This window comes from Ahaetulla prasina, chromosome 7, assembly GCF_028640845.1.
Source record: "Ahaetulla prasina isolate Xishuangbanna chromosome 7, ASM2864084v1, whole genome shotgun sequence".
Lineage (NCBI taxonomy): Eukaryota > Metazoa > Chordata > Lepidosauria > Squamata > Colubridae > Ahaetulla > Ahaetulla prasina.
In genome coordinates this window covers 79001532-79014146 of record NC_080545.1, presented here as the reverse complement: position 1 = coordinate 79014146, position 12615 = coordinate 79001532, and the positions used below count along the sequence as shown (strand labels likewise).

General features: G+C 39.0%; 1 protein-coding gene across 1 annotated transcript in view; it reads right to left on the bottom strand.

Annotated features, from left to right (window-relative positions):
* DGKI (diacylglycerol kinase iota) overlaps positions 1 to 12615 on the bottom strand; it is a 265587-nt gene that overhangs the window by 81122 nt on the left and 171850 nt on the right. Inside the window, exons 23-24 of the mRNA XM_058190874.1 lie at positions 11024 to 11103; positions 7754 to 7798 (exon numbers count right to left, since the gene is read on the bottom strand). Of these exons, the coding sequence (XP_058046857.1) occupies positions 7754 to 7798; positions 11024 to 11103 (125 nt within the window). The remainder of the gene's footprint in view (positions 1 to 7753; positions 7799 to 11023; positions 11104 to 12615) is intronic.

Below are 12615 nucleotides of genomic sequence, written 5' to 3'. Positions count from 1 at the left end.
TCGGAAATCCATACAATACCGAGCCAAGGGAGAATAATAGCATGGCCCATAATAAGGCAGTTTTCAACATTACTCAGGAAAGAACTTTTCCATCAGTTGATATATATTCAGTCAAGGGTGACCAAAAATGATAGACAGGCATCCCTGAATTCACTCAGGGTGGCTTCTGATAACCAGCTGCCCTGTGCAATCACTGACTTATCCAAGTATTGATTTGGTTTCCCATTTGATTTGAGGCTGTAATGCAACTATACTCAATTTTATCAAAGGGTGGAAATCTATCAAACATGACATGCCATGATGGATGGCTGCTTGGTTACTTGGACAGCCTACTGTGTTTGCCATATTGCGAAGCAAGTATTAGCAACTCCTACCTCCCTTTTTGAAAAAGGTTTGTTTAAAGGGGAAAAAAATACACTGACTGATTTCATTATAAATTCACAAGAGAAAAATAGCAGAAGACCTATGAAATGTCACTTTATGGACAATTAGTCCTTTTAAAAGTCCTTGTTTTCAATCGTTCTATCACACATTCTCAGGATAACACTGTATAAATGTTTCGTTTTAATATCTGTCTTCCAGAAACTGCCCTGAGCAACTTATACAAAAGATAAGAGCATTAGTCTATATGACATACAGTTTGCAATTCACCATAAATTCCAACTCAGTTAATAACAGCAAGGTGGATGGGCAGAAAGAACCATGGCCAGAAATATGCAGCTGAATAGCAAATACCATATGGACTGTGATAAGACTCCATAAATGACTATGTCCCTGGCACAGCCTGGCATTCTTGATATACAGCAAACCAATATTTTTTTCCTTCAGTCAATTTCAGAGCCAATTTATGACGTGAGTTCGATGTTCCTCACCTTAAATTCTTCATCTCAAATTTCAGATAAGTACACTGATACTCTTTAGCTTGGCATTTGGGTCTTTAATAGCTTCTCTTTTGTCCCTGGAGGAACGCTAAGATTTCTTTTCTTAGTTTCTACCCCTGAGCTTGATTCACATTATCCAATAACATTCCCTTTATTACACCTGATAGAATGTAAATTATGCTTCAGATACCAATTACAGAGATTAAAAATACTATAGTTTCATAAACAAAAACAAAAAGTGTTTATGTTGCTTGGGTAGGAACTATTCCTATTGCAAAATTCTATATTCCCTTCTCATACAGAATATACCAAAGATGTGAAATCATAGAATTGCAGGGGTACAGGTCGACGATCAGATTTAACCCCTGCTGGATGCAAGAATCCAAATTAAAACGTTAAAAGACAGCTGCCCAGCAATTGCTTGAAAATATATAGGTAGTCCTCAACTTACAAACACAATTAAACCCAAATTTTTTAAAGAGAAATGTTTGTTAAGTGAATTTTGCCCCATTTTATGACCTTTCTGGCCTTGGTTGTTAAGTGAATCATTAAAGTTGATAAGTTAGTACCCCGGTTGTTAAGTGAATCTGAGTTCCCCATTGACTTTGCTTGTCAGAAGGTCGCAAAAGGTGATCACATGAACTAGGGACACAGCAACGGTCATAATTATGAATCAGTTGCCAAGCATCTGAATTTTGATCACATGATCGTGTGGATGATGGAAAAGTTGTAAGCGTGAAAAATGGTCATAAGTAACTTTTTTCAGTGCCATCGTAACTTTCAACAGTCACTAAACAAACTATTGTAAGTTGACGACTACCTGTAACAGTGAAATAGAGGTCATATCCATTTTGGTAATTAGTGTAACCAACAAATCTCTCTGCCTTAATATTAATTGTTTCCTGGTTGTTTCCTGATTGCTTATTTGTAGCCTATGACTATCATTAAGTGTTGTATCATTAAGTGTCAAATTTGTACCCTATGATTATCATTAAGTATTGTAAGTGTTGTACCTTGATGAAGGTATCTTTTCTTTTATGTACACTGAGAGCATATTTTATTTATTTATTTATTTATTTATTTATTTATTTATTTATTTATTTATTTATTTATTTATTTATTTATTTATTTTGTCACCACAGTATATATAAGCATAAGCATGAAAGTAACTATATAATATATAAGCATATATATGAGCATAAGTATGTGATAACTATATTAATTGGATATAATGAAAGGAAATAATAGGACAGGAACAGTAGGCACGTTTGTGCTCTTATGCATGCCCCTTATAGACGTCTTAGGAATGGGGTGAGGTCAATAGTAGAGAGTTTTTGGTTAAAGCTTTGGGGATTTTGAGAAGAGACCACAGAGTCAGGTAGTGTGTTCCAAGCACTAATAACTCTGTTACAGAAGTCATATTTTCTGCAATCAAGATTGAAACGGTTAACATTGAGTTTAAATCTATTGTTTGCTCTTGTATTGTTATGATTGAAGCTGAAGTAGTCTTCAACAGGAAGGACATTGCAATAGATGATTCTATGAGTTAAACACAGGTCCTGTCCAAGGCGGCAGAGTTCTAAGTTTTCTAAATTCAAGAAAACTTAGTGGTGGCATAAGGTATTTTGTTGTATTCAGAGGAGCGGAGAACTCTTCTTGTAAAATATTTCTGGACACCTTCAATTGTATTGATGTCTGAAATGTGGTATGGGTTCCAAACAGTCAAGCTGTATTCAAGAATTGGTCTAGCAAATGTTTTATAAGCTCTGGTTAGCGGTGTAGTGTTTCTCGAGAAGAAGCTTCAGAAGATTAAGTTTACAACCCTTAAAGCCTTTTTTGCGATGTAGTTGCAGTGGGCTTTGGCACTTAGATCATTGGATATGAAAACTCCAAGGTCTTTAACAGGGTGGGGGTCATCTGTAAGGTAATGTCCATCGAGTTTGTATTTAGTGTTTAGATTCTTTTTTCCAATGTGTAAGACAGAGCATTTGCTGCTTGAGATTTGGAGGTGCCAAGTTTTTGACCATTCTGACACAAAGTCAAAGTCTTTTTGAAGGGTAACTGTATTGTTGGTAGTGTTAAATATTTTGTCATCGTCAGCAAAGAGAACACAATTACTTTTAATATGGTCACAGAGATCATTAATGTATAATATAAAGAGTGTTGGTCCAAGAACACTGCCTTGGGGAACACCGCTATTGACAGGAACAGGATTTGATATGGCACTGCCTATTTTGACTACTTGTTGTCTGTTAGACAGGAACGCTGTTATCCAATTGTGGAGGGGTCCAGAGATGCCGTAGACAAATTCCTTGTGTGTTCAATCACACTTGGCCAATAAAAAATTCTATTCTATTCTATTCTATTCTATTCTATTCTATTCTATTCTATTCTATTCTCTTAATATTCTAGTTTTCATAATATTCTTACTTTGGCCACCTAATGAGAAGGAAGGACTCACTGGAGAAGAGCCTAATGCTGCGAAAGATTGAGGGCAAAATAAGAAGGGGACAACAGACAACGAGGTGGCTGGATGGAGTCACTGAAGCAGTAGGCATGAGTTTAAATGGACTCCAGAGGATGGTAGAGGACAGGAAGGCCTGGAGAAACATTGTCCATGAGGTCACGAGGGGTCGGACACAACTTCGCGACTAGCAACAATGACAATAAATATTCTAGTAGAATTATCCTGTGTGTCTTCCATTCTAGAATGAGAAAAAACAGACAATCCTCCTTAGAAATGTGAAAGTGCCATCACATCCCTTCTCAATTGTCTTTTCTGAAAACTGAGTATCTCTAATTCTTTCAGAGCCTCCTCTTTTCATACTGAGTTTTCAGACATCTTAACCCTTTCCTTCCCTGAGATTAACCTTAGCAAGACACCTAGGGGAAAGGAATTCCAGAGAAACATCTGTCGTGTCCCACTCCTCCGCTGACGGCCGGGTCAGGTGATTTCCGGTCAGGGAAATCCGAATCAGGTGTGCCTCTGCAGCTCTGCCAAAATCCTAGCAAAGTCCTCAGGGCAGGCAGAAAGAGACCAGAAAGTGACTTCAGCAAGATATGTTTAGACTTTGCCTGACTCAGAGAATGCCAGAAAGCAGATCCTTTATATAGGCCATGGGGTGTGGCTCCATGACTCAGCACTTATCCAGGCCTGCCCCTCCCTTCCTTCTGTTGCCTCCGCCTATCAAGTCTTCTGACGCGAGGGTCACTCCAGTCGGCAGCTGTTGGTAATTGACCTCCCTCAGGCTCACATGCTGTGGAGGAGGGGGAGGAGTCTAGTTGCTCCGTTTGCCTGGGCATGGAGCCAGAGCTGGGGGCTGGAGGTATTTCTTCCTCTTCAGCCTGTCTGGGCATGGAGCCAGGGCTGGGGCCAGGAGGCATACTAGAACATTCCTCCATGTTCGGAAGCAGATAAGAAGACCCCGGCTGAGGTGAGATTGGACGAGACACAACAACATCCTCATCTTTGAATTCCAAACAAAACAATGAAGCATAAAAATAACTTTCATCCCAAATGAAAAGTCAAAAAATATGAACTGTATGAAAAAGGCTGAAGGGCCTTCTTGCAGATCTAGCCAAGACATTCATTATAGGAGGAAAGGCATGTTAGTCAAACATCATCAGAACTGTGATGCTTCTCTACGTCATGTGTATGTGTGTGTCTAGGTATATACATAATGGTTATCCTTTAAGAGCTAAGTACAGAAATTTCATTTTAATGTAAGCTGATTCTTCTTCTTGCTGTCATTGGACGTTGGCAATCATGCTGGCAATCCTATTTTTATCAACAGCCACATGAAAAAGTGCTGCTCAGTTTTGTCCAAACCAGTCCCTTAGATTTTGAAGCTATGATGTTCTTCTTCTGCCTGGACCTCATTTGCCTTCAATCTTTGCTGATTAGTGTACATTTTAAAGTTACAATGAAGTCTCTGTTCTACTCTACTCTACTCTACTCTACTCTACTCTACTCCACTCCACTCCACTCTCCATTCTCCACTCCTTCTGTCCCCTCCCCTCCCCTTGATTCCAATCCCTAACACTCCATTCCACTCCATTCCATTCCACTTCACTCTCCATTCTCCATTCCTTCCCTCCCGTCCTCTCCCCTCCACTCAATTCCACTCCACTCCACTCCATTCCATTCCATTCTATTCTATGACAACAACAAAAAATCAGTTGACGTCTGGTAGTATCTTTTCCAGCTAATGAACTTGGTTAAAAGGCATAACCTTCCGTAAGCTGCAGATGTATAGTGTGACATGACTGATGTAGGATTTCATGTGGGATGAGGAAACAGGGAAGAGACTGATTATACAGATGCAGGTTACATGTGAGGTAGCTTAGCAATTCACAAAGGGATGCTCAATGGAGAGTTGCCATGTTTCTTTGTCCATGAGGCAAGTTGGATGAACCAAGATTGCCTCATCAAAATCGCATTATAAACCAATATTCCCCAAGTTTAGTATCTGTTGTATTCAGATGTGTGAACAACTGGAGCGTGTATCCTAAGAGTTGCTGCCCAAGCACATCTGGAAAGGATCATATTGCTGCAAGTGGTTATAAAATTTTGACACATTTATTTTGTAGACTAAAAATACTCTCATGAGATGCCGAACAATTTCAGATATTATTGATTTTTGGAGGGTGTGCTGCTATAAAAAGACTGGAGAAAGCTGACATTCACAACAGGAGTTCTTATTTCATTGAACATGTTCTACTAAAGTAAGGAAAAAGAGACTTTTAAAAAGAACACAGCGGCTCTGTTCTTTGTTAGACTGTCTCAGATTCTCTTGCAGAAGTGAATATATATGTACTTGAAAATGCATAGCAGAGCATGATATAGACAGAAAGTTCATGAAGAGATAATAAGAAAATAGCCCTTTAGGCCAAATCAGATAAAAATGCAACTCAAAGCATTAGCTGAAATAATATTTAACATGCCTGCTGTGCAGACAACGTTAAAAAAAAATAAACATTTAAATTGTGAATGCAAACTAAAACTACTGTAGGGCATCTTATGCACTGATCTGGAAATGTTATACAACAAACGTTTGATATTTCTTTGCACTGTGCTTAGTCACAAACCTGACAAAATAATTCCCCATCCACAATAGCATCATTCTCCAAGACCAAGAATCTTGGTCACTTGAGAATGTGATGTTACAGTTTTTAAGAAATCAAAAGAAATAATTTTGGTAAATAGGGTAGGGCAAAGGCTGGGTCATAGAGATGAGGTGGTGCAGTGGTTAGAGTGCAGTACTGCAGGCTACTTCAGCTGACTGCTAGCTGCAGTTCAGCAGATCGAATCTCACTAGGCTTGAGGTTGATTCAGCCTTCTATCCTTCTGAGGTGGGTAAAATGAGGACCCAGATTGTTGGGGGCAATATGCTGACTCTGTAAACCGCTTAGAGAGGGCTGTAAAAGCACTATGAAGTGGTATATAAGTCTAAATGCTATTGTTATTGCTAAATAGGGTAGGGCAAAGGCTGGGTCATATATTTTGAAGGAGAGGCATCAAGAATGCCTGTGTATATTGAGGTAACATGAGGCTCCCTGTTCTGAAAACTGAAAAGAATGCACCGATCTTGTTCTCATTACAACATATCTTTCTAAGATGCTTGACTTTATTTTTCCCTTTTGCATACCTATGCAGTGATAGAATGGGCAAAGAAGCAAAGCTGAAGGTCTCCATTGGATTATATAGCTGCCATCAAGCCTATACATTGACCATAGAGATTGAGTCTGATTAAAGATGGAGATAAGGAGCCACTGGAAGGCAATAAGTTGCATATAACAAGAATGAAGCCTGTGAAAATCGGACAAAATCTGATTCAAATGCCAACTCAAACTTTTACACAATGGTGTCTTTTCCACCAAATATGCCCATCCCTGGACCAGGAGACTCTGCTCATGGTCACTCACTCACACATTGATAACTTCCCAATTGGATTATTGCAATGTGGGAAAAATTATATACAATTCAGCAAGGATAACCAGGATTGCTGAACAGAAAGTTCAGACTGCCCCAGGAGCTCTTGATGCAGTTCTACAGAGGAATTATTGAGACTGTCATTTGTACTTCTATAGCTGTCTGGTTTGGTACAGCAAACAAACAGGACAGGTACAGGCCTCAATTGGTAGTTAGGACTGCAGAAAGAACAGTTCCAGAATAACAAAATAACAGAGGTGGAAGGTCTTCTTGTCCAGCCCCCTGCTCAGGCAGGAAACCCTATACCAATTCCAACTATCCTGCCTTCCATTAAGGACTTGCATTTTCCACGAGACAGAAAGAGTGCTGAGAAAGTATCTACAGATACCTCACATTCTGGACCTAAACTGTTTCAACTTCTCCCCTCAGCACATCTCTACAGGGCACTGCATGCCCAAATACCTAATTACCATGGTCTTATGTCTAAGGATATTTACCCATGGGTTTGGCTATATTATTATTATCCTTCTCATCTTTTCTACTACCTTCTCCTTTTGGTATTTTATTATTTATTACCTTGTTATTTGTATGTACACTTCTTGTTTGTATGTACAGTAATTATATTACCTTGTTGTTTGTATGCACACTGAAGACAAATTCCTTGTCCATCACACTTGGTCAATAAAATATTCTATTCTATTCTATTCCATTCTATTCTATTCCATTCTATTCTATTCCATTCTATTCTATTCCATTCTATTCTATTCTATTCTATTCTATTCTGGATTGTTTATGATGAAACCCTGCAAAATGTCTTCAAGGGAAAAGAATATTATTCAAAATATCTGAACCTGAATAAGTCCGTAAGAAATTCAGGCTGAACAAGTCTTCCCTCCCCTCCCTTTCCATTTTTCCCGAAAAGGAACAAAATAAATTTTACCTGGTAGTGGACTTTCTGTGTTGTTGAAGATACAGACTGCAAATCCTATGGCAAGAAAATTCCAATGGAAACAATGATTAATTAGGACTCATTTCATCCTCCTTTAGTTTAGCAAAACTAAATTGTCCATCTTTTTTTTCCTGGCTATTACAACAGCAACAATACAAAATAATCACACATGAGAGAGGAGGAGGAAGAAGAATAGGAAGCAATCCCTCAAATAAGCTTTAAGAAAGCCAAAATAAAACTGAAATTAATATTATTCAAGGATTTTGCTGCCAAATAATGACTTACTGATAATTTAGTCAAAAATGGCCTGATATTTTCCAATTGTCCCCAAGAACATTACCTAGGAACCAAGAACAGTATCTTTTTTCTATATAAAGAGAATTAGAATGTGTTTAACTATCTGATGATTAGATCTTCTGCCTTTTCATATTTCCCTAGGGCCCTAGACAGAAGCAGATAATTGTCACTCAGGGATGAAGGAAATACTCACTTTGTACATGGCAGTTATTGTCTTTTCCCAGGGCTGAGTTAAGTAGCTAGCCAACCTTGAATAGGGCCGTCATGATATTTACTGCCTTCATTGTTGATCCTTATCCTGTCTCTATTATATATGCTCCAGGTCACTGATGGTGTTCTCGTTATGCATTTAAGAACATAATGTGTTGATTCCTTCAGTTTTGGTGTCCACTCTATCAGCACATCTTTACCCATGAGAAAGTTATTTTTCCAATGACAGCGCTACAGAAGGAATGGGGAGAATCTGACAGCCTGGCATCTCATGTCCCTATGCCCCTGCCTTATCCTGTCACTGCAGGGGATGAAGTTACAGTTCAAAAACCCTGACTAGAAAGGGTTTCAGAAGAAGGTTGCCAGTGTATCCAAGCTGTGTTGTGTGAAATGTGGGAACTGAGGAAACAGGGAAAGAGGGTGAAAGAAAAAAAACTTCTCTTGCAAAAGCCTTGGCCAGTGGGGGAAAAAATGAAATCATCCATCTATACACTTAGTGCCAAGCTTTCTAGAATCACAAAGTGAGAAATGAAATTAATGGGGCACTGAAAGTGAGGTCTTGACAAGACACGTCTATCTAAAAAGAAATCATTTCAAACTTCCTTTTTTGAGTCCTAAACCATAAAATGTCATGCTGGGGCTTCAAATTTACTTCCAAATACTTATAACTGAAAGGAAAGAAGACCAGACATTATTTATTTCATTTTGAAGAGGCATGGCAAACTTTTTTTGTTTTTCCTAGAGGCCAAACTCTTGTTAGTTCAGTCTTAAAAATTGAACCACCAAAGATTGCTATAATCTTGGTGACCATTTGGATGTTACTAAGGACTGGTGGTGTTGTTTTTTTGCATTTATATCCCGCCCTTCTCCGAAGACTCAGGGCAGCTTACACTATGTTAAGCAATAGTCTTCATCCATTTGTATATTATATACAAAGTCAACTTATTGCCCCCAACAATCTGGGTCCTCATTTTACCTACCTTATAAAGGATGGAAGGCTGAGTCAACCTTGGGCCTGGTGGGACTTGAACCTGCAGTAATTGCAAGCAGCTTTGTTTTAATAACAGGCTATCTTACAGCCTGAGCCACCAGAGGCCCTTTTTGGCAACCATATGCTCAAGGATTTTTAATGCTGTGCTACTGTGTCCAGATTTTTAAGATCTGTTTAACAATAGAAAAGGCTGACCACCCTGGGGGGACATAACAGCACTCTTTCAATATTTGAGGGGCTCCTACGAAGATGAGGAGGTCAAACAATTTTCCAAAGCACCAAAAAGCAAGACAAGAAACAATGGTTGGAAACTGACCAAGCAAAGAAGCAACCCAGAACTAAGAAAAAATTTCCTAACAGTGAGGGCAATTAACCAATAGAATAGCTTCCCTTCAGAAGTTGTGGGTGCTCCATCACTGGAGGCTTTCAAAAAGAGACTGGACAACCATTTGTCTGAAATGATATAGAGTCTTCTAGTCAAGCAAGGTGTTGGATTAGAAAACCTCCAAGGTCTCTTCCAACTCAATTATTTTATGTTCTATGTTTGATTCTTTCCAGCCACAACCATCCCACTAACAGTTGCTTGTCCTGTTCATTAGCACAATGTTTTCTCAGTGCCTTTTATGACCAGGAAATCCTCATCTCTCCAGGCTTTTAACCAGAAAGAGTTCTCATATTTGATTTAAAGTGGGTACACATTTTCACACCTCAAAAATAGCATCAGGATATGCACAACATAGTACTTCCACTTTTTATCATTCCAACTTCTATTCTGAACTTTTGAAATGTCCAGATGAGGTTAGGAAGGGATAAAGGGAAGATAAACCAGCCTTGGAAAGCCAAGGTAGAGCTTGAAAATTGCAATATAGTAAAATGTGCTGCAGTTCCCCATCTGATATATGGTGGTTAGAGCCACGGTGGTCCAGTGATTAGAATGCAACATTGCAGGCAAACTCTGCCTACTGCCAGGAGTTCGATTATGACCGGCTCAGGGTTGACTCAGCCGTCCATCTTTTTGAAGTTAGTAAAATGAGGACTCAGATTGTTGAGGGCAATATGGTGACATTAGTAAACCGCTCAGAGAGTGCTATAAAGCACTATGAAGCAGTATATAAGTCTAAGTGTTATTGATATTGCTACATGTCCTTCAACCTTTTGGCACTGTGCTGAAAGTGGACTATGGCAAATGCAGAAGAAGAAGTTTTTTTTGTTGTTGTTTACATTTATACCCCGCCCTTCTCCGAAGACTCAGGGCGGCTTACAGTGTATAAGGTAATAGTCTCATTCTATTTGTATATTTTTACAAAGTCAACTTATTGCCCCCCCAACAATCTGGGTCCTCATTTTACCTACCTTATAAAGGATGGAAGGCTGAGTCAACCTTGGGCCGGGCTTGAACCTGCAGTAATTGCAGGCTTTGTGTTCTTAATAACAGGCTTTACCAGCCTGAGCTATCCGGCCCCTGGTAATCAGCATGCCTGCAATGGTTAGTATGCTAGCAATTGCAGCAGATAATCTTAACTCATGAAATAGAGGTAGGTTAGGAGTTAACAATCAGATCGTCAGTCTCCAGAAGATCATAAGCAAGTGATTCTTAGGGGAACTCTCTTGAGTTGCTTGACCTTCAGATATATTAGTCTGATGAACTTTCTTTGCTTTTGATCTGTCCTTTGGCACATTTTGGTCCAAATGGAATTCACAGATATCCTTGTACAAATCTAATATATTCCAGATGAAAACCATGTCCTTTTTCATCTACTCACCTCTTCCAAGCGATCCACATAGATACGACAAGTCTCCAAGTCACAATCTCCTCGGACAACTATAATTCCCAGTGGAATAGCTATAGATGCATAATGATAATAACAATAAGAATGAATAATGTGCAACCAAAATGTTGGGCAGTATATAAGATCTGAAGGCAATATAGAAAAGTATCCTTCAAGCTGCATTTTATTCCTGGTGACTCATGGACAATTCTATCTTGTTTTCTAGGTAGCAATACAGAAGGAGGTTGTCATCTTTTAACTTCCCAGTTTAGTCTAGTGCCCCAGCATTCCCTGAATACTCAAGTGAGTCCCAACCCAATTTAATTTCTGAACCCAGACAAAATCAGCCAGGTGCTATCACCTGCTGAGATGAAAAAAACTATGTAATTACTGCTCATCTTAAAAATGTTATTAGAATATATGTAGCCTGTCAAAGTTAGTCAATTATACTTAATGGTATTTAATTTCAGCAGAGTGGGATTGCAGAGGCATCAATAAAGATGCACCTCTCCTGTTAGATGCCGAAGTAAAATGAAGAGTAAATCCTCAAACTTCCCCATGACAGAAAAAAAATCTCCTAGACCCCCTAAGTGCTTTCTCAGAAATGAATAGGGTAGCTATGGAAGGAGACCCTCTTCTTCTCCCCCACAAAAAAAAAATCTTGCCATCTATCACTTACAAAAGGAATTTGTGACTAGCTCACTATTCCAAATTTTCTCCTCCAAGTGGCCCTCTGGCATGGTTTGCTGACCAAGTTTTAAGCAATGTGCTGATGTGGGGGGCGTATCCCTTGACATGACACAGAAACTAATCACGAGGATAAATAGAATAAAAGAGAGATCCAGTTCTGCTGGCATAGTGATGAAGACATTTATTCCAGCAGTGAAATCCTCTGAAGTCTGTTATAGGTTCTGTGAGTCTGCTACTGAGTGCGTGCCCACACAGCACTAAAAAAGGAACATTTTGAAGTCTTCTGAATCTGCAAAGGTAAGTAGAACAGCAAGGGGGGGAAATCTGCTGTGCCACACGATTTAGATTAGCAAGAAAGCAGGAAATCCAACGATTCTAGGTAAAATAAATAACTAGGAGAGACATGATAGCAGTGTTCCAATATCTCAGGGGCTGCCACAAAGAAGAGGGAGTCAAACTATTCTCCAAAGCACCTGAGGGTAAAACAAGAAGTAATGGGTGGAAACTAATCAAGGAGAGATGCAACTTAGAACTAAGGAGAAATTTCCTGACAGTTAGAACAATTAATCAGTGGAACAACTTGCCTGCAGAAGTTGTAAATGCTCCAACACTGGAAATTTTTAAGAAAATGTTGGATAGCCATTTGTCTGAAATGGTGTAGGGTTTCCTGCCTGGGCAGGGGGTTGGACTAGAAGACCTCCAAGGTCCCTTCCAACTCTGATATTATTATTATTATTATTATTATTATTATTATTATTATTATTATTATTATTAGAATAGAATAGAATAGAATAGAATAGAATAGAATAGAATAGAATAGAATATTTTTATTTATAGATCGCCCTTCTCCCGAAGGACTCAGGGCGGTGTACAGCCAAGAATAAAATACAGGAAAA